Source organism: Onychomys torridus, chromosome 3 (assembly GCF_903995425.1).
Source record: "Onychomys torridus chromosome 3, mOncTor1.1, whole genome shotgun sequence".
Taxonomy (NCBI): Eukaryota; Metazoa; Chordata; class Mammalia; order Rodentia; family Cricetidae; genus Onychomys; species Onychomys torridus.
This window is the reverse complement of record NC_050445.1, coordinates 7,864,515-7,885,012: the sequence shown is the minus strand read 5'-3', so window position 1 is coordinate 7,885,012 and position 20,498 is coordinate 7,864,515. Positions and strand designations below refer to the sequence as shown.

The 20,498-nt window shown below is 49.7% G+C and overlaps 1 protein-coding gene across 1 annotated transcript in view; it reads left to right on the top strand.

The window, feature by feature from the left end:
• The window catches only part of Gsdme (gasdermin E), a 60,502-nt gene that overhangs the window by 24,150 nt on the left and 15,854 nt on the right, over positions 1-20,498 (top strand). The window contains exons 4-7 of the mRNA XM_036180246.1: positions 10,131-10,302; positions 12,643-12,763; positions 18,064-18,228; positions 19,868-19,995. Of these exons, the coding sequence (XP_036036139.1) occupies positions 10,131-10,302; positions 12,643-12,763; positions 18,064-18,228; positions 19,868-19,995 (586 nt within the window). The remainder of the gene's footprint in view (positions 1-10,130; positions 10,303-12,642; positions 12,764-18,063; positions 18,229-19,867; positions 19,996-20,498) is intronic.

Genomic DNA, 20,498 nt, shown 5'->3' with positions numbered 1-20,498 from the left:
TTAAAAGAAACTGTCAGAAGATGGGCACCCTGGCGGTATTGCTGCTGCTGCTGTCCCAGATGACCAGGGGTGTGTAAGCTACCAGGGTACAGTCTATGAACAGACATCAGATCACATCTGGGTGCCCAGGACCATCCCTTTCATGCCTATGCAGACATTGCCAATCGATCTCAGCTGTCTTGTTCCTCAATTGCTCCTCACTGTACTTTATTAACTGAGCTATCTCCCTAGGTCCCAAGAGATTTTTGTAATTTTTCAATTTTATTTACTTTATATGTATGCATATTTTGCCTGAATATATGTATGTGTACCACATGCATGCCTAATGCCCTTGGAGGTGAGAAGAGGGTGCCAGGATCCCTTGGAGGTGGAGTTACATGTGGATACCTAGAATCAAACCAGGTCTTCTGCCAAGAGCAACAAGTACTCGAAACCACTGACCTCTCTCTCAGGTTCCATCTTTTTTTTTTTTTTTTTTTTTTTAAGTCATAGGAATTGAACTTAGACCTCACACATGCTAGGCACACCCCCTCCCACTCAGTTACTATCTCAGCCTTTAACCAGGATTTTAAATGCCTTTGCTTCTTGGAACTCTTAGTGCATATGGGAATATAAGATTGTAAACCGAACAAGTTCATTGGCCTGTGGTTTCCTGCTTGGTACCGGGGGATCTCTGTTTGTGGTAATCCTTGTCATGGACTGAGGGAGGTTAGAGCTATGGGCACAGTTCCAAGCTATTTTGGGTCTGTGCTTGAGGACAGTTCCCCCTAGGGGCCTTGGGGCCTCTCCTGATGCTTGGGGTCATGCAGGGTTAGCAGGAAGAGGAGATGGGCAAGGATCCCATTAGAGATTGTTTTGCACAGGGTCAAATGGACATCTATTTTCTGTTATTGTCCCTAGCAGGTGCCTTTGAACTGAAGATTATTAGATTTGTCCAGTGTCTGGCCTCCAAAAGAAGACAGCACTATCTTGGAAACCAGCAAGGTTTCCTTCACAGGAGGGACAGAGGGGAAGGCCGCCTGGCCTGGCCCTGCCTTTAGCTTGTCAGGGAGTCATGGTGTGTCTCCTAAGTCAGAGCTGTAGGATGGCTCCATGTCAGCCTCAGTCTTGGCCATGGGCCTTGTGTGTAGATGAGCTCCTGTTCCCTCCCCACAGCTATGGCTGTCCCGAAAGACCTCGCTGGGCTCAGCAAGCCTTGGAGACTTGTCACCAGAAGCAAGGGGCTCCATTCCTCCAGAAATATGTCTCTTTTGTCTTGAGGCTCAAGGGCACGTGGGGCCTTTGAGCAATCTTGGGATGGTCTGGCTGAGACTTTCCTTTTAAAGCAACTTACCATTAGTTTAGAACAGCTTTGTAGCTTAGCGGATTCTGTTGGGGCACATGTAGCGTAACAAAGCAGTGATTTCTAAGATTTCTAACCGTCATAGTCTGTCAGACTCCCGTCTAAGCGTCACAGTCCCATCAGACTCCTGGTGGGGCCCTCAGCAGCTCCTCTACCTTAGCTGTGGGTTGTGGCCCACAGTACTGTTCTGATGTGTATGGTCAAGTGAGTGCACACATGAACTGTCCCACACCAAACCCAATCCCAGACCCGATGGGAGGCAGAAGCTGGAAGAGAACGTTAGGGACAGCCGGGTTAAAGTGCATTCTGACAGGTGGGCATGCTGGCACCTAACTTTAGACTCTGTCTACGGGTCCAAAACACAGCGGCCTAAGAAGACTCACATGTAACTACCACACTATTAAAAAGCAAGTCTTGAAGACTGAGACACAGTATTTGTGCATCTTCCTGGGTACATTAAAGTTATCAAGGATGTGTAACTAACATATGATAAGAAATCAGGCTGGCACACACAGCTGTTTCTTCAAACGTTAAGCATGCACACTCTTCCAGTCATTTCTCAGTATGTCATGTCATGTCATGTCATCGTCAACCATGTGTTAAAAAAGGTCCAGAAGTAATTCCTTTTGGTGTGGGGGTGTGTGTGTGTGTGTGTGTGTGTGCCACACGTGTGTACGCCACGTGTGAGTGCCCCTAAAGGCCAGGAATGGTTGTTAGATTCCCTGGAGCTTGAGTTGCAGGCAGCTGGGAGTGCCCACCGTGAATGCCGGGAACACAGTTCAGATCTCGGCAAGGGCAGTGTGCACCCACTACTACCAGCTCTTCAGTCCTTGGATTTCTTACTGTCTCACATTCCCTTCCCAGCCCTCGGCCACCACTTCTCTACTCTGATGAGAGTGACTTAGTGTCCTCACAGATGAATGAGAATATGCAGTATTTATCTTTCTATGTTCTGGGTTATTTTACTTAATGCATTGTCCTCTAGTTAATGTCTATGCTGCTACAAATGACAAGGTTTCATTTTTATAACCAAATAATATTCCATGTGTGTGTGTGTGTGTGTGTGTGTGTGCACGTGCGCGCACATGCGTGCACAGTGTATGTATCTCACACTTTTAATCCTTCCTCTGCTGACGGCAATCTGGGCTGGCTTTGCTTTACTCGTGACTACTGCTGTAATAAGCACAGAGGTGCAAGTACCCTCCACCTTCCTTGGATAACAGCGTCATGTGTCTCGGATTCCAGCAGGGCTGTTGGACACCGTCATAGTTTTATTTTTTAGTTTCCCATAATGGCCGTAATAACGTACAGCCCCTCAGCTGTGCATGAGTTCTCTTCCCTCCGCGGCTCAACAGCATTGGCTGCTTTTTGTCTGACAAAAGCCGTTTGCTAGAGGTGAAATGATATCTCATGGAGGTTTGACTTGTGTTTCCCTGTCGATGAGAGAGACTGAGCATTTTTTTCATTGGTTTGTTGACTGGATCTCTGTTCTCTGCTTTGGTTCCACAGCGCATTTTCAAGTTACATTGTTTTTGTGGTGCTCCGCTGTTTGAGCTCCTGTGTGTTCTGATGTGTCCCTTGTTGGAAGAACAGCTGACAGCGACTCCTCCCACTCCGGGCAGTCTGTCAACCACATTGCCCCCTTGGCTTCATGGACACCTCTTAGGCTGGTAGAGTCCCACATGTCTGTTTTCCTTTTGTCTGAGCTTTTGGAGTCTTGTCTGGAAGCAGCCGCTGCCTTGACTGACCAGTGTCTTGAGAGTTCTCCTGTTTCCTCCCTGTCGTAGTTTCGGGCTAACCCTCAGGATTTTACCCTTTCTCAGCTGACTTAAGCAGGGGAGAGGAGGAGGTCAATCTTTCTTTTGCATATGTAGACCCAACTATGACAGCAGTTTATCAAAGACACTGTCTTCTCTCCATCCTATGTTCTTGGCGCCTTTGTCAACACTCAGGTGACTGCTTGATCATAGGTTAATGTCTGGGCTCTCTGCTCTATCCCATGGGTCTTTGTGTTGGGTTTTCAGCTAATACCATGCTGTTAGAATTGCTATAGCTTCGCAGTTAGTGGGTTAGCCAGCTAGTTCCTGCATCCGTCTATCCTAGTCTTGTAGGCCAGGCTAGCTTGAGATGTATTGTGTAGTCCAGGTGGGTCTCGAACTCACCACCCTCCTACCTCAGCTTCCCAAGTGATGACTCTGCAGCTGTGCACACCGCTGGCTTTGTAGTGGGATTTGGAGTGAGGTGTTTCTTTAAGATTGCTTTGATTGTTCTGGGACTTCCACAGACTTCGGGGTTTGTTTGTTTCTTCCCTTTCCATTTCTGTGACGAAGGGCCTCACTGTGTACCCCATTGACTTGGGAATCACAGTGTAGCCCAGGCTGACCTTGAATTTGCAGTATTCCTTCTGTCCCAGCTTCACAGGGGCTGGGGTTACAGGTGTGAGCTATCACCCTTGGCTGTTCCAGAACATTCATTACTGCGGTATAAAAATGGCGCTAGCTTTTGTGTGTGGACTTTTTGTCTCGTCACTTACTGGATTTGTTTGTAAGTTCTAACAGCTTTTTTTTTTAAATGGAGTTTTCAGTTCAACATACAAAGTGACGGTCTTCATGTGACAGCCCTTTGGCGGTCATGTTTCTCTCCACATAAAATCACATCATCTGCACCTGCCCGATTTCACTTGTCCTCTTCCCTTGCGCGGTTGCTCCTGCTCAGATGTCAGCCCTCCATTGAATATGAGAATGGCATGGGCTCCCTTGCCTTGCTCCTGATCTTAGAGAAAACACAGGAAGCTTCTCCCTAGCCACCGTGATTTGGCTGTGGGCTTTTCACTTCCTGCTCTTACTGTCTTGAGGTGTGTCCCACCTACACCCAGTCTGGATAGTGTTTCTTTGCGCAAGGGCTGTCGAAGTAGCTTTTGCAGAGACGGCTTTATTTTTTAAGATGGGAAATGGCAGTTTCTCGGATCTGTGTTTTTGCATTGGCTGTCATGCCTGTGTGATTTGCTGTCTTTGATCGACACCAGCATGCCAACAGGGGTTCCTGTAGAGACTGTAGAAGTTCATGAAGGTCCTTTTGTGTCTTTGCAGAGGACACACGCTCCCCAAGGTCTGTGTCTCAGGCTCCACAGAGCCAAACCCTGATGGCACGAGGGGTTGTGATGGTGGCTGCCATAGTCTCGGATGTACGAGATGAGGTTGGGTTCTCTGCAGGTCCCGTACAGTAAGTGCAGCTGATGTGGATGGAAGTGATACCTGTGGCTGTGACCACTGTAGGTGACCGACCTGGATCCTCAGGGTAGACATAGGAAATGCCTCAGCCTGGGGCACTAGCAATCACCAGGTAATATGAGAACATCCTCTGCTCTGCAGGGTGGGCATTGGTGGTGCTGTAGTTGGTCATATGGGAACTGCTGTTTGAAGGTTTGAAGCTCAGCACTGTTGCTTCCTGACCTGGCCAGGATGCCAGGGAAAAGGGGGGCTTTTCAAGATCCAGTGGGGTGATTTCAGTTAGTGATTCTACTGTGGTACTACTGTAGATTTGTAGATTTCAGGTCTCTATGCATTTTTCCCAGGCCCCAGGAATGGCAATGAGGCTCATTGTCCCAGCTCTTTGTAGCTGTAATTTTCTAACCAGCTCCCAGATAAAGATATGGAGATTTATTATTAATTATGAATGCTCAGTCTTAGCTTAGGCTTGTCCCACTAGCTCTTATAACTTGACTTAACTGTTTCTCTTCATCTATGTTTTGCCTCAGGGCTTTTTACCTTTCTTTACTCTGTATGTCCTACTTTCTTGCTTCTCCATGCCTGTCTGTCTGTCTGGCCCCTGGCTTCTCCTTTTCTTACTTCTTTTTCTCTCAAGCCTAATTTCCTCCTCCTCCTCAATCCCCCTGCCTGGAAGTCCCACCTATCTCTCCTCCCTTGTTATTGGCCATTCAGCTTTTTATTAGACCAATCAGGTGCCTTAGGCAGGCAAGGTGAAACAGCAACACATCTTTACATAGTTAAACAAATGCAACACATCTTTACATAGTTAAACAAATGCAACACATCTTTACATAGTTAAACAAATGCAACACATCTTTACATAGTTAAACAAATGCAACACATCTTTGCATAGTTAATCAAATATTCTGCAACAGCTCCTTTTGTCAGGAAGCCAGGGATTATAGTGAGATGTCCTTAACCTGTGTTGGGCTGTGTGCAGGCAACATGTAAGCTGGTGGTGTGGTAAAACCTTCCCTGGGCTCCTTGGGTTGAGCAGACATGGTCTTGGAACTCATGCCTTTGGTATCTGGAGCTCATTTGGTATTTGAAGGCTGTTTAGCATGTCCCTGGGTCATGCAGAGCAAACTCTGGCAGATACACAGCTTACTGAACTGGTAGATGTGGAGATGTAAAATACAGATGGGTTTTCCCACAGCCCCAGGGACAACCTTGGTTAATGTCAGAGTTTTTTGCATCAGTAGGTGCTGCCCCATGGTGAATACCTACCCAAGTCCCCACCAGACAAGTACAGGTGTGCCCAGGTAGTGACAGGTCCTAGGCCCACTGGTTCCTGAAACTGTGGGAAGCAGCTGGGACCTTTCTTAACTACCAGTAGACAGGGGATGTAGCCCCAAGATTGTGCAATGTGGTAGAGGCACCGGGTGTAGTTCCTGTGTGGAAAGTGGAAGTGGGTGTCAGCTTGTTGCTATGGCACCTGTGGGTCCTGAGGGTGTGTGTGTGTGTGTGTGTGTGTGTGTGTGTGTGTGTGTGTGTCCAACACCTGTTGCAGTACATCCTGCCTTGGGCTTCTAGGAGGCTGGTCCCAAGCTGTCAAAGGGTCTAGCATGACAGTTGCTACTTCGTTTCTGGAGGCTGTAGGAGATCACAGTAGGTTCCTTCACTCTTAGACATCCCAGCTCCTCACTGGATACAAAGCTAGTGATGTGTTGTGAGCTTAGCGTCTCCTCTAGCTGGGACCGAGGCCATGGCAGTGTGGAGGCTTACTCAACCTCACCCAGCACTGGTGCTTCCTGACCTGGCCGGGAAGCCGAGGGCACGGAAGCCAACTGCTTTCCCCTCTCTCCCCTCTTCCTTTTCTGTTTCCCCCACATTCTTCCTCCTCCCTCTTCTTCTCCCTTCCTCTCCTCCCTCTTTTCCCCACCCTCCTCTCTCTCCTCTTTCTCTTTAGTCTTCTTTCTGCTTGTCTTACTTGTATAGCCGAGGCTGGCCAGGAACTCAATATGAGCCCAGGCTGGCCTTGAACTTCCGTAGTCCTTCTGCAGTAGTTTCCTGGGTGCTGGGGTTACAGGCATTTGGCCCCACACCGGCACTTTCACCCAGTGCTGTTTCTTCACTTCTTCACTGCCCCCAGAGCCTTACCTCATGGTTTCCCCTCAAAGTGCAGTGTCCCTTTTATATTTGAAAATGATTGCTTTTTAAATCTGTGTGTATGTATGCAAGCCAGTTGGAGTTTATATGCAGGGTGTGTGTGTGTGTGTGTGTGTGTGTGTGTGTGTGTGTGTGTGTGCCTCCAGAGGCCAGTAGTGACCTTTGAATTCTCCAGACCTGGAGTTCCAGGTGGTTGTGAGCCACCATGCGGTTGCTGCTGGGAACTGAACCCAGGACCTCCGCAAGAGCACCCAGTGCTCTTACATACTGAGCCATCTCTCCAGCCCTTTCCTTTTCGGTTTAATGAAAGCTTTGAGTTGATTTCATTTCTGCATCTCCTCAGTTGTTTATCCCTTTTCCTTTCATACTCGTCAAAATTCGTCTTTCCGTTTAAGCATCTTTTCACAGCCTTTGTCCGGTTCTGGCCCAGTGATAGTGAATGTCCATGGGACGGCTGTGCCATTGACCTCTCCACCCACGCACCTGGTCAGTGTAGGTGACATACTTGTTCCTGGAAGTTTGTACTGCCTGGCCAATTTGCTGACCCTGATAAGATCCTAAAGCATCTCTCAGGTGGGCGTGGCCGGAGCACTGAACTTCTCTCAGCTCTGGGAAAGAAGGTCAATGTGGGAAGGGACTGTAAAAATGCCCTTTCCAGACCTTGCTTCAGTCACAGAGGGACCGGACTTCATGTTGACCACCCAGCGTCTGTAACAGGGGAAGAGTCACCTGTTCACCATTCACCTAACCAAACATCAGAATCCTTCTCCTCCCTCTCCGTCTTCAACATGTTCTCTTCCCTCCCCTTCTCCCTTCTTTCCTACCCCCTGTCCTCCTCTCCCTCCCTTCCTCTTTCCTCTCTTTCTCTGACTTACACACACACACACACACACACACACACACACACACACACACATATATTAAAGCAATAGACAAGGAAGAAACAGACGGAACTTACGTCGTCATTTACCTCTTCATTTTCTCCCAGAAAGTCCCCTGAGCCTGTTCTGGGCGCTGAGTGCTGTCCAGCCCTGAGAACAGCAGACCGGTAGGATGGTCCCCACCCCCATGGAGTTTCTCCTCTAGACTGAGGTACAGGCAATGAACAAAGAATGAGCTAGAGAAAGAGTGTGTGGACATGTGTCTCCATCTTAGCTGTGGCATGTGACAGAGTGCCACTCACATAGCACATGGAGCTCAGTTCCCCGAGGAGGCAGCAAACAGGTACGCCCTCCATGGCTTTGACTGGGCATGTGCCTGGCCTCTCGACGCCATAGAGGAAAGGCCGGAAGGTGGGTTTGGCAGAATACGAGGCAGGGACATGATCATGGGCTTGTGGAACTTAGCAGATGAGGCAGAGCCCTTGAAGGCTTTTTAAGCAAGTGAGTGATATGGGAATTTATCGCTGACCCAGTTAAATGACCCACAGTTCCCAGGGACTACACACATAGTGGCTGTGTTCTGTGGACCTCATTGGGAAGCTGGCTGGAACGTTTGTGTGGCACACACCGGCTGTGGCATAAACTGACTGCTCACTACACCCTTAAACAAGCCATGCTGAGGGCATTGTTACAACAGCTAGCCATGAGAAAGCCGCCATGTGAAGGTGACATAATCCACTCCAGGACATCCAGGGGGAGTGCAGCACCCAGCTGCTCCCTGTCCATATTTCTTCCTGGAATAGAAGCCCTGCCTGACAATGAACTAATCAACCTATCGATCTACTTTTGTGTCTATGTGGTATGTGCATACATGTTTATGTAGGCATATGTGTGTGTGCACAGGTACACACACAATGTGGGTGGGGACCAGAGGTTGGCATCAGGTGTCTTCCTCAGTCACTTCCTGTTATTTTTGGAGACAGTCTCTCAGTGGACTTGGAGCTCATTGATTTGACTAAACTGGTCAGCCAGTGAGCTCCAGGGGTCCTCTTGTCTGTGCTTCCCCAGAGCTGGGATTACAGACGTGCACCACCGTGGGCACTTCCGTGGGTGCTGAGAGTCCAACTCAGTCATGCTTCACCGGCGGAGCCGTCCCCAGGGCCCTGGCTGGCAGCTTTGGTCCTAGCCTAGTTTGACTCACATGTATATTGTGGTACTTTTGCATTGCCCTGGCTAGTGGGAGACTGACCAGTATTACGCATGTCTTTCTTTTTACGGTGGAAAAATATAAAATTTGCAGGTCTGTCGTTAAGTGTATAATTCATTGGCATGAAGTACATTTTCTCTGTTGTGTAGCCACCACTGCTGTCCATCTCTGGAATTTTCCACCACCTCGAACCAGAATTCTACAGCCATTAAGCGATTAGTCTGATTCCCCCACCTTCAGCCCAGCACTCCAGTCTTCACTATCATTGTGACTTTGTCTATACTAGATCTTTCCTAGATATGGAATCTTACAGTGTTTGTCTTTTTATGGAGGCTGACATTGCTTAGCATGAGGGTCTAGTTCCTTCACATTGTAGCATGTGTTGGAGCTGACTCCTTCCCATGGCCAACCAGTCCCATGATGTGGATAAACCACTTTGTGTCTATTCCTATGTGGGTCATGAGCTGGTTAATGCCCTGGGAACCCTAAGTGTACCTAGGATGGAACACAGGCCCCTTAGTGGCCAGGAAGGGGTGCTGAGCTTGCAGGTGACAGACCTCAGATGTCCTTGTAGTCTAGGATGAGCCTTTTCTTCCCATGCTGACTGCACCTGGGATCTGGTGTTTTTCCCTTCCACGGCCATGGTGTCTCCAAGGAGTTTGTCTCCTCACTGGCTTTTAAGCACCAAGTTACAGCTGGAAGAGAGGCTTGGCTTTGCAATTCTACAGAATTTTAAGTGGCTCAGGATGGGGAACCATGCTGGTGGCCTGAGGCAGCTGCAGACCAAATGGCTTAGATAGAAACCCCACGGAGAGGTTCTGCATTCTGCCGGAGTCCCTTCTCAGCTCCAGTCTGGTCTCCGCCACAGCTTGCATTGTAGCGGCCACCTCTCCTGTGTGAGGAGCCACTGTGCCTCTCATCATAAGGACCCTGGGCTTCGGAGGAGGGAGGATGTGTGGCCACCACATCTGCTGCCCTTCTGCCCATCCCCAGCCCACCCAGGAGGACGGGGCGGCAGCTCTCCCATAGACGGCTTTCCATTGTTTTTCGCTGAAACCAGTGTGGCTGTTGGGGACTTGTTATAAGAGTATACAATTCCTTGGTACGTCCTCCAGTGTCCAGCCTGTCCCTCAGCTGGCCTGAGTGGCCACAGGAGAGCTTCGCTAAAGCCATTCTAGAGAACCTGCCTCCTCTCTCCTCACCATGAAAAGCATGAAACCTATCCTTCCCTGCTCCCTCTTCCAGCCACAAGAGGAGGTCCTGGTCCCTGCCTCTGTCTCCCTGGAGCGCTGGGGTTACTCATGACCACTTTCCTTTTTCAGAACAGTTAATCTGGACAACCCAGTGCTCCAGCAGGTGCTAGAGAGGAGGAATGAGGTCCTGTGTGTGCTGACACAGAAGATTGTGACCACGCAGAAGTGTGTGATATCTGAGCATGTGCAGACGGAGGAGAAGTGTGGCGGCATGGTGGGGATCCCGACCAAGACTGTGCAGGTGCCGCTGCCGCCGCATCCCAGCCTGAGACCTTTCCCCACGGGCCCCTTTCTGGTGTCGTCCTCAGTCAGACCAGTATTGGTTGTTGCATTAAGGCCACTCCACATAGTTAAAAAGGAGGTTTATTTTGTGGGGTAACTTACAAGTAAAGGGATAGGCGGAGGAAAGGTGGAGCGCAGTCCGGCGGTGTTCTCTGGAGAACTCTGCTCAATATACCTCCAGCATCCAGGAACCAGGAGAGCCGGCTCATCCGGATCTCCGGTCTTCAGGGGTCCTGTCTCGACCCCACCTTGTAGGCGTGACAGTTACAGAAGCCTCAGTGGGGTGGTACTTCCAGGCCAAAGCTGGAACAGCTACCCACTACACTGCAGAGAGTTAGAAAGGAGACTCAAGCTGGCTGCGGTAAACAAGCCCTCCCTGGCTCATGTAACTAAGCTCTTTGAAGCATCTGGCCTCAGTTACCATGGGACCCAGGACTTGAGGATGTTGTGAGCCACCCAGAAAAGCGGAGTCTTCTTCCTCATGGAGCTGGTGACTCCAGGCTTTCTTCAGATTTGCCAGAGTGCAGGGAAAGAGCGCCCCCGGGCTGGATCTCACCAGACCATGTGGGTTGTACCCGTTTCTCGAGCGGTGGCAATAGAACGCTAGTGCAGCGGTTCTCAACCTGTGGGTCGCGACCCTCATCGACACACTTCTGTCTCCAGAAAGATTGCCATTACACTTCATAACCGTAGCAAAATTACAGTTATGAAGTAGCAAGGAAAATGCTTTTGTGGTTATGGGTCACCCCCAACATGAAGAATTGATTTAAAGGGTCACAGCATAAGGAAGGTTGAGAACCACTGCTCTAGAGGCTAGCTGGGCCTGGGTCAGGCACTGTCCCTTATGGTAGGAGAGTGCTTTTGTCAAGGAAATTGTTTAGTCAGGCTCTACCTGAGCCAGGAACAAGAGGATCTGTCTGTCTGTCTGTCATTTACTGTTTCTTCCAGATTGCAAGCTGACCCTGGAGTTGGGTCATTAGTCCTAAACTGTTTTCCCTCAGCTGGCTTCAGAATTTCCTTGGTAGTGCTGGGTTTTTCTAGAAGACCCAGGAGGCTGTATTTGGCAGGGGCCTGGGGTGATACAGGGCCTGGTTATAAGTCTAGGTCTGGGGTGGCTGGGGAGGCAGGTGAGAGGCTGGACCACAGAGGGGAAGGAGGGCCTGATAGAGGTGGCTTCAGCTGGCCCTGCTGACACTTCTGCCCATGGTCACCACCCGCTGAAGCTCTGGTCCTGGGAGCTAGAAGCCCAGCTGCTGCAGGGGCAGATCACTAAGCTGTGCTGTCTGTTTCCAGTGTCCCACCAACAAATGGATCTCTGGCTTCCTGTTCCTGGTGTACTGTGGGAAGGGCTCTTTCCTGCCTGGTACTCCAGCCCTGCACACCCTCTTCTTCCTGTCTCTGTTTCTCTTCCAGCCTCTCCTACTGCATGTCCTCCCAGCTCTGTGCACAGAGCATCATCCATAGGTGTGTGAGCAGCTCAGTGAGCGTTTCCCAGCCCATCTTTGATCCTGTTGGGATTTTCACCAGGATTTCAAAATTGTTTCTCAAAGCCTGGGAAGGGAATTGGAAACTGATCTTATTTATCTGCAGTCATATATCACTTAGCTATGCTCTGAGTTACACATCACCAGGTAATTTTGTTGGTGGTGATGTCACACTGTGGAATAACTTATGTAGGTCTAGGTGTCTGCAGGGTTTCATGGTGGACCTGAGGGATGCAGTGAACCCGAGATGTATGCGGCTACTGCCGGCCTACCTCAGTACAGTTTATAGTTTTGTTATCCTCCCCCTCCCTCCCTCCCTCCCTCTCTCCCTCCCTCCTATTTGGGATATATTCTTAAAAACTGTAAGATGTAATGCTAAGGATCTAGTGTAGTGTACATGTGCCAGTAGCCTAGTCATTTATAGTTACCATGTGTTCCATGCTGACAGTGACTGTAGGTGCCCAGGGAGCTGTTAGCGGCATCACCATAGACGTGAGTGATGCATTCTGCAGTGATGTTCAGTGCCCACAATGGCACTAGGAGACAGAAACATTTGGGTTCCATTAATCACCTTATTGTGGGACCACAGTGGTACAATATTAAGTATGTTGTTGTCAAAACATGTCCTGTGGTGTGGCTTGCTACCCCATGTGCTGCCATCTTACCCATGCCACCAGATGTCAGTGCCAGCTATCTCCTTCTCCTTCCCTAGCTCAGTGGCTATTTCCCCAGCATTCTTAGGAGGCTGGGCATAGGGGTGACGGGAAGAAGCCAAGCGTTCTTGAGTACACAAGGGGCACATGTTTGGCCCACAGGTGTCAGCAGTGGAGGACGGGACCATCATGAAGGACACCAGTGTGGTGCTGGAGATCCCTGCTGCCACCACCATTGCCTGTGGCATCATCGAGCTGTATGTGAAACAGGATGGCCAGTTTGGTGAGTCCTCGTGAGGGAGTGGGCTGAGGAAAGCCAGGGGCTGCATGCTGCTTGGGTGTCACTGTGGCTGTGGGGGGAACATGGGCTCTGCAGCCAGCCAGACCTCCTGTGAAGCTGCTGAGTCTCCCCAGGGTAAGGCCCTGGAGGCACATTTCTGTTGCCGTGACAAAGCACCACGACCGGACAATGCCTAGAAGAAAGGGTTTGTTTGGGCTTACACGTCCAGAGGGAAGGAAGCCCACCACCTTGGGAAGCAGCAGACAGGACGGCAGGAACTGGGTGCTGAGCGCTCACATCCTTTGCTGTAAGCATGAAGCAGAGGGATCTGGAAGTGGTGTGAGCCTTTACACTCACACATCCCACTCCCAGTGACACACCTCCCCCAGCAAGGCCACACCTCTTAAACCTCCCCAAACAGTGCCACCAACTGAGGACCAAATGTTCAAATGCCCAAGATTATGAGGGACATTTCTCATGGAAACCACCACAGGCCACTGCTCAGAGGGGAATGACAGTCCCTGATGAGTCCTAGGCAGAGTTAAGCTGGTTTCCTGAGGCCTGGGAAGTGCCCAGGACAGTGGTAACTCATGACCACCCTGACGTAGCTGTTAACCCTGTCCTCACTGTGACTCTACCCTCTCTCCCAACGTGAAGCCCACACCGCATCTTGACCTTGCTCCAAGTTGATACCCATTTGGGCTCGAATGGCCCTTTCACAGGGAGTTGCCTAAGACCATTGGGCAACACAGGCTTTTACATTACTATTCATAGCAATAGCAGAACTACGGTTATGAAGTAGCAATGAAAATAATTTTATGGTTGGGGGTCACCACAACATGAGGGACTGTATTAAAGGGTCGCAGCATTAGGAAGGTTGAAAACCACTGTGCTAATAAAGCACAAGGCCCCTTCCCTCTTCTCAGTGAGAATGCAACCTGACAGCTTTTTGGGAGCAAGAATGGGGAAATGTCACATCACAAACTGTTGTTACCCTTTCTGGGTAGTATAATGACATTATGGTTTTGTCTATAAAAAATATCTTCTGGAAATTTCTTCTGAAATGTCCTAGATGAAGAGTCTGTGGTTTGCTTCCAAAATGGTATAAGGGCGTGTGTGGGCTGGGGATAGAGGTAAAGGATGCAGCTGGCTGTGCCAGTGGCTGAGGCGGGAAGATGAACAGCTGTGGTCATTTAACTGGGCACTCTTGTTAAGCGTGCCCTTTGCCCTCGAGAATAGACTACACACATGTCTGTTTGCCACTCTCCTGCTTGTCTTTGGTGAAGTGGGTAAGGTGGGTCAGCCTCTGTGAGTCTGTTCTGACATGCTACCCAGCCCTGCTGCAAAGGTGGGAGGCAGGTCACCAATGTCATCCAACTCACGTGCATTTGAGGGTCTGAATAGGCCTGGGACAAAACACTGAGCCTCCCTCACAGGCTTGTTCATCTGTGCTTTGGGAAGTGGAAATGATTTGCCTGAGGTGACATTTAGTCAGTTTTAAAAAACTGATCAAGAATGCTAGGTAAGGGAATCCTGGGCTGCTCCGAACACTGGGGTGGCACCTGCATCCCCATTGCAACTAGTTCACAACATTAAAAAAAAATGAGATAGTCTTATGTAGCCCATAAGTCCTGGCCTTGGACTGGCTATGTTGCTGAGGATGGCCTTGAACTAACTTCTTATCTTCTTGCCTCCGCCTCCAAATACGGGGTCACAGGCTTATGCTACCACACCCAGACACCCTCCCCCTACTTCTTTCCCTTCCTTCTCTCCTTTCTCCTCACCCTTCTCCCCTTCTGTCTGTCTGTGCTCAAACACACCTGAAGGCCATCAGATTGCTCCAGTATCAGTGTATGATAAGCAGTGTTAATGTGCACCTGTATGGTTCAGTTGGGTGCCAATGCTCCGGGGGCCTCTCAGGTAGATTTGACTGACGGACCACTGGGATACTTTCCCCTGCTTCCGTGAGGCTCAGTTGGTAAACACTGTGAATATCTGAGAGTACAATACTCTGCTAGCATATTCACTGTGATTACCACACCCACACTAATCTACCCAGCCAGTACATCACACAATTGGCATGTTTTTGGAGGGTGTGTGTGTGCTTGCATTTAGGCTATATTATATTAGTTGAGTCCTTTGTAAATGATTACATTTATGTATTTGCGTTTGTGCATTACCTGAGTGTGTGGATGCATGCCATGGGCTGACTGCAGGAGTCAGTTTTCTCCTACCATTTGAGTCCTGGAGATACAACTCAGGTTGTCAGGCTTGGTGGCAGTCATCTGTACCCACTGAGCCACCTTGCTGTCCCACATTTATCATTTCCTTTGATAAGAGCATTCGATAACCTCACAGGCTGTTTTATAATCTACACCATACTGCTAACCACAGCTTCCTCCCATCCAGCTGAGAGAAGCGCTGCTCTGCTGTCCTTCTGGGAGAACAGCATCCTTTAGACTTGGCATGAGCAAGGGAATGTGGTGTGTGCTTTTCTGAGTCTGACTTATGTTCCCCACACACTATTTCCCGGGTTCATCCATGTTGTCCCACACCATAGAATTTTATCTGTTCAATGGCTAAGTAATAGTCCTTTCTGTAAATGTGCCATGTTTTCTTCATCTTCTCATCTGTTGTTGAGCACCTAAGTTGATTCTAAGTCAGATAACAACGAAGTATCGCTGCTGATGCTGTGGAGGTCTGAGTTTATTTTGTTGTTGCTGATGATTATTTATGTGTATGAGTGTTCGGCCTGCGTGAATGTATATGCACCATATGTGTGCCTGGAGGAGGTCAGAGGAGAGGGCACCAGACCCCCTGGAACTAGAGGTAGAGATAATTGTGAGCTGCCATGTGGGTGCTGGGAACCAAACCCAGGTTCTCTGGAAGAGCAGCCAGTGCTCCTAAAACTGCTGAGCTGCAGTCCTTTGGTTTCTCAGTCCCAGGACCCCAGCTTCACTCTTTTAACCCTAGCAACCATTTTAACCACCCATTTGTTTCCATGGCAACAGCATTACTAATGCTTGTCACAATTCTGTGTATTTGATGATAAAAACTTCCTCATAACTGGAACTTTGGGTCATTTAGCCAGTGTGTTTCTAGTTCATCTACTTCATGGCCCTGATGGCCACTATTTCTCTCTGTTTCGAGAGATTTACTACTATAGAATCTACATATGAACAAGATCACACAGTGTCTTCTTTCATCTGGGACTTAACCTTCTCCAGATGTATGCGGGGATTTCCTTTTCACGAATGAGTAGTATTCCCTTGTGTGCATATCACGGCAGTTCTTTTATCAATTTGTTTCTAGTGCATTTTATTTCTATATTTAACTACTGTCCATGTGTTGTTTCTCTAAGGCCCGTGAAAATGTGGCCCATGTGAGGGGATGGCTGTGAGCTCTGGGAGGATCCTCGGTGGCAAGAGACCAGGCTAGAAGCTCTTTCCTGCCAAGCTGCCTGCAGCTCATTTGGGGTGGCCTCTTTTCCCCAGGAGCTTCCTTCTCCTTTTGTGCTTTCTGGATTCTGTAGTCTTCCTCAACCCGCATCCCTGTCTTTGGCTCATTTCCCAGGCCAGGCCCTGGCCTTGCAGGCAGCTCCCCAGGCTTTCTCCTCTGTTGAGGGCCCACCTTTGCCTGTTGTGGCCAGGTCCATACGAGTATAGTTCTGCTTTTCTCCCCTTTCCTACCCATCTGCATTTCCTGTCACTCTCCACACAGAGCATTCATATATATATATACCTGTGGGAGCCGGAAGGAGATGCCTGTCCATGCTTCCTGCCTATGGCAGGGTTACCCTGGACAGCCACCCTAGTTGTCCTGTAGGAGCTGGAAGGAGATGCCTGTCCATGCTTCCTGCCTATGGGAGCTGGAAGGAGATGCCTGTCCATGCTTCCTGCCTATGGCAGGGTTACCCTGGACAGCCACCCTAGCCGTCTTGTGAATCACTGAGAAGGCGACTCCATCCTTCTGTGTTCTCGGCAGCCATGAACCCTCCTTACACGTCTCTCCTGGGTCTAATCAGAGGCACCATCCATCATTCTGGAACTGAGCTTGCACTTGTTCAGTGGCCGTTTGCTCATCCTCCAGTGTGAACTGATCTGGTCTCCCCAGCAGTGACTCTGTTCTCACCCTGCCTTCCAGTCCTAAGCAACCCCCTTCTTCTCATTTGCATATTTAGGAGCCATGCTCTGTTCCACCTTGCAATGTTCAGTAGTGAGGATTTGAGCTACAAAGGGAGCATTCCAGTCACCTGCTCAAATACCCTCTGTGGTTGCCTCTGTTCTCAGGATGAGCTTTGCCCCCTTGATCTCCTATCACCTCCACCACTGCCCCCTGGTCTGCGCAAAGCTGATCCATTGTCTGGAGACACCCTTGCCCCCCTGAGCCCTGCGCCCAGTGCTGCTTGTATCTAGGGTATCTAGCTCCTGGCCCACAGCACTTCTGCTGAAAGGTGGCCTCTTGGACTCTGCTTCAGCAGGAGTCCTTCCCTGGCGCTCCATTACCGTGGAGGAATTAGGATGTGAAACCCCAAATGTTTTATAGTGAAGGGATGTGAGGAAATGGTGGAGAACAGACCTAGGGTTTTCTGGTCCTCCCCTGAAGTAGTGGCACACCCTCCAGGAGAGGTGTCTTCCCTGTGCTCATCTCTGAGGACACGGACACACAGGGAGCCCTTGGGTGCTCCTGAGCTTGCTGTAGCGCAGGAATATTCTGTCAGCCACAGTACACGTCATCAGACCGAATGTGAAAATACTCAGGCAAGCAGACATGGTAACACATGTCTGTGATCCCAGCACTCGGGAGACCGAGGCAGCAGGATTTAGGGTTAGAGGTCAGCCTGGGCTACATAGTAAACCTCTTTACTAGTTAATTTTCTGTTGCTGTGACAAAACACTGTGACCAAAGGCAAATCAAGGAAGAGAGAGTTTAATTTGGCTTACGGTTCCAGATAGAGAAGAATCCGTCGTGGAGGGGTGGAGGCATGTCAGCAGGGAAAGGAAGCTGAGATCCCACTGGATGACATCAGCTCAAGGCTGTAACTCTCAGAGCCCAGTGACATACTTCCTCCAGCGAGGCTGCACCTCCCAAACAGTGCCACAGCTGGGGACCAAACGCTCAAATGATGAGCCTCTGGGAGGTATTTCTCATTCACACCACCAGACTGTCTCAAAGGCAGAGGCAAAGGAGCAAAGGCCTTTCTGTGTGTCTTCTACCACAGCCTGAGCCATGTAAAGGTGAGTCTGAGATGTGTATGAGCTGTGCTGACCCATGTATGACTTGGGCTTTTCTCCCCACTACAGAATTCTGTCTCCTGCAAGGGAAACATGGTGGCTTTGAGCACGAGAGGAAAGTTGACTCTGTCTACTTGGACCCCTTGGCCTACAGAGAATTTGCATTCCTGGACATGCTGGATGGGGGTCAAGAGATCTCTTCCCAAGATGGGCCACTGCATGTTTTAAAACAAGGTATTTCCTGCAGCATGGTTATGGCCAGATGGCGATGTGGACCCTCTTTCCCAAGAGATGATGTGGCCTTCGGGGTCCCCTTGGATCTTAGGGAGGACCAGGTCTTGGGTGCTGTTATGGAGAATGGAGAGACCCTAGGTGGGTCAGTGTGGGAGGCCAGGAGTGCCCTGGTCAGGTACCTGACAGTTTTCTTTTCCTGTAACCACAGAACCTAATGGACTACTGAGAATGGCCATTAATGAGCAGGGATGGAGTCCTCAGGATCTGTATCAGTTTTGTTACATTCTGAGCTTCACTGCATGGCGGGCTGTTCTTTGTCAGCATGGTAAAAACCATGGTGGCAGCTCACCCACATGGCGGAGGGGCTGTACCCCTGAACTGGCCATGGTAATCCTCTTTGCTCCACATAGCTTGTTGCTTTAGAATTGGTTTGCTTTGCTGTGTGCAGGAGAGCAGTGTGTAGTAGGGGGAACTGGGTGAGAAAAAGGAGAAACATGTGATGAGGTAAGAGCTTGGGAGAAGCAGGGGCTTCCTCAGAATTTGCTGTGCCTTACACAGCAAGAAAAGCTTCCTCCCTCCCTGGGGCTTCAGTAAATCCCTAACCAAAGGATGCGGTTCCTGTTACAAATTGTCAGTATTGGAGAACAGGGTGATGGAGACCTGGGGTTAAGGTAGATCTTTCCTGGGACAAAGGTTGACTAAATTTAAGGCATCTACTTACAAGACATGGTTGTGGCTGAGCTGGAGTTGCCCTGCAGAAGATGTAGGCTGGAACTCCTTCCCCACGGCTCCAAGCTGAGTCAGCCTCCTATTGGCTGGAGTGTCGTGGGCAGCTGGGGATGGTGGCAGGTTTATTGGGAGGTCTGGCCTGGTATTTGAGCTCCCAGATTCTAGGCTAACCAGGACAGCCCTTCTCTTCAGGCAGGGTCTCACAAAGGGGAGTGTTTGAAGGTGTGGCTCAGGCATTGTGTGTCCAACCTGTAGGGCTTTTTAGCAATTGTTTCCTAGACCTCCATCAGCAAGGTCATGCATTTCTGTATCAGCATGCAGCCCTTGGTAGGAAAGCACCATCTCAGCCTATCTTTTGTGGCTTAATTTACTAGGAACTTTTGACTGTCCTCAGGAAAGAGAAGAGGATTACAGGGCACAGGCTTCTAAGCCCACTGTGGAGGATGTGAACAGCATAGCAGAGTATACACTCTGTGCTCATCTTGAGCAGGAGTGAAAGGCACAGGGAGGGAAGTGGAAGCCATGTTTGTCATGAACGTAGAGTACTGGCCCTTTGACCATGCATGGAAAAGGAAAGCATGCCAAACTCCCGTGCATTTCTAGACAGTGCTGGGAAGGATGTGTCTGGGGTACAGTGTGCCTTCTGCTTAGTGATTCAGCCTTGAGATGCATTTCTATAGGTACCACGCCAAAGAAGAACCTAAGTGGCTTCCAGGAACTACCTGGTCAAGCTTAGCACTGCATGGGCAGAGAAGGGTGAGGCCTGGGCTTCCCTGTCCCTGCTTCCTTTCCTGTAGCTTCCCTGCTTCTTGAGAATCACTCAGGTACCAACTCTGAACCTGGAGTCCTTTAGAAGGACTGGTGGCTGACAGTCAGGTTGTGACCCTCTGCATCTGCTCTGCGTCTACAGCCTCTGTACACCTGGAGAGGAGCTTCCATCCCTTTGCAGTGTTACCTGCAGAGCAGCAGATGGCGCTGTCCCATCTCCTGCAGAAAGTCCTGTTTGATGAGGAACTCCTTAAGGCCCTGGAGCAAGTGGTGAGGCAGGGGTGGAGGATTAGTGGTGGGGATGAGGGGGTTGGGGTTGAGGTGGTGGTGGGCGTGGGAGTGTCAGGGTTGGGGGGCTGGGAGACTAGTGGTGTGGGTGGGGGTTTGGGGGCAGGGGAGGGTGTTGAGTTTGGGTTTGTACCTGGTTGCTCTGAAAATGTGCACAGGCTAGACTCCTCAGGACAGGCTTTGGGGTAATATGAAATTAAGTTTTACTATCTCCTTTTGACCCTAAAACTTGAAGCTGACATCAGGCAGAGAGATTATAGAGCTATAACAAATGACCACAGGCTTGGTGCTTAGAAATATCAGAAATGTATTCTCTTACAGCCCTGGAGGGCAGAATCCAGAGTTGGCAGTGGCAGCAGGGCCATGCCCCTCTGAAAGAGCTAGGAGAGAACCCTTGTTGCCTGCAGTTTCTGGGGGCGCCTGCCATTCCTTGGCTTGTGGCTACATCACTCTTATCTCTGTCTCTGTGTCTTCCTCTGTTTGTT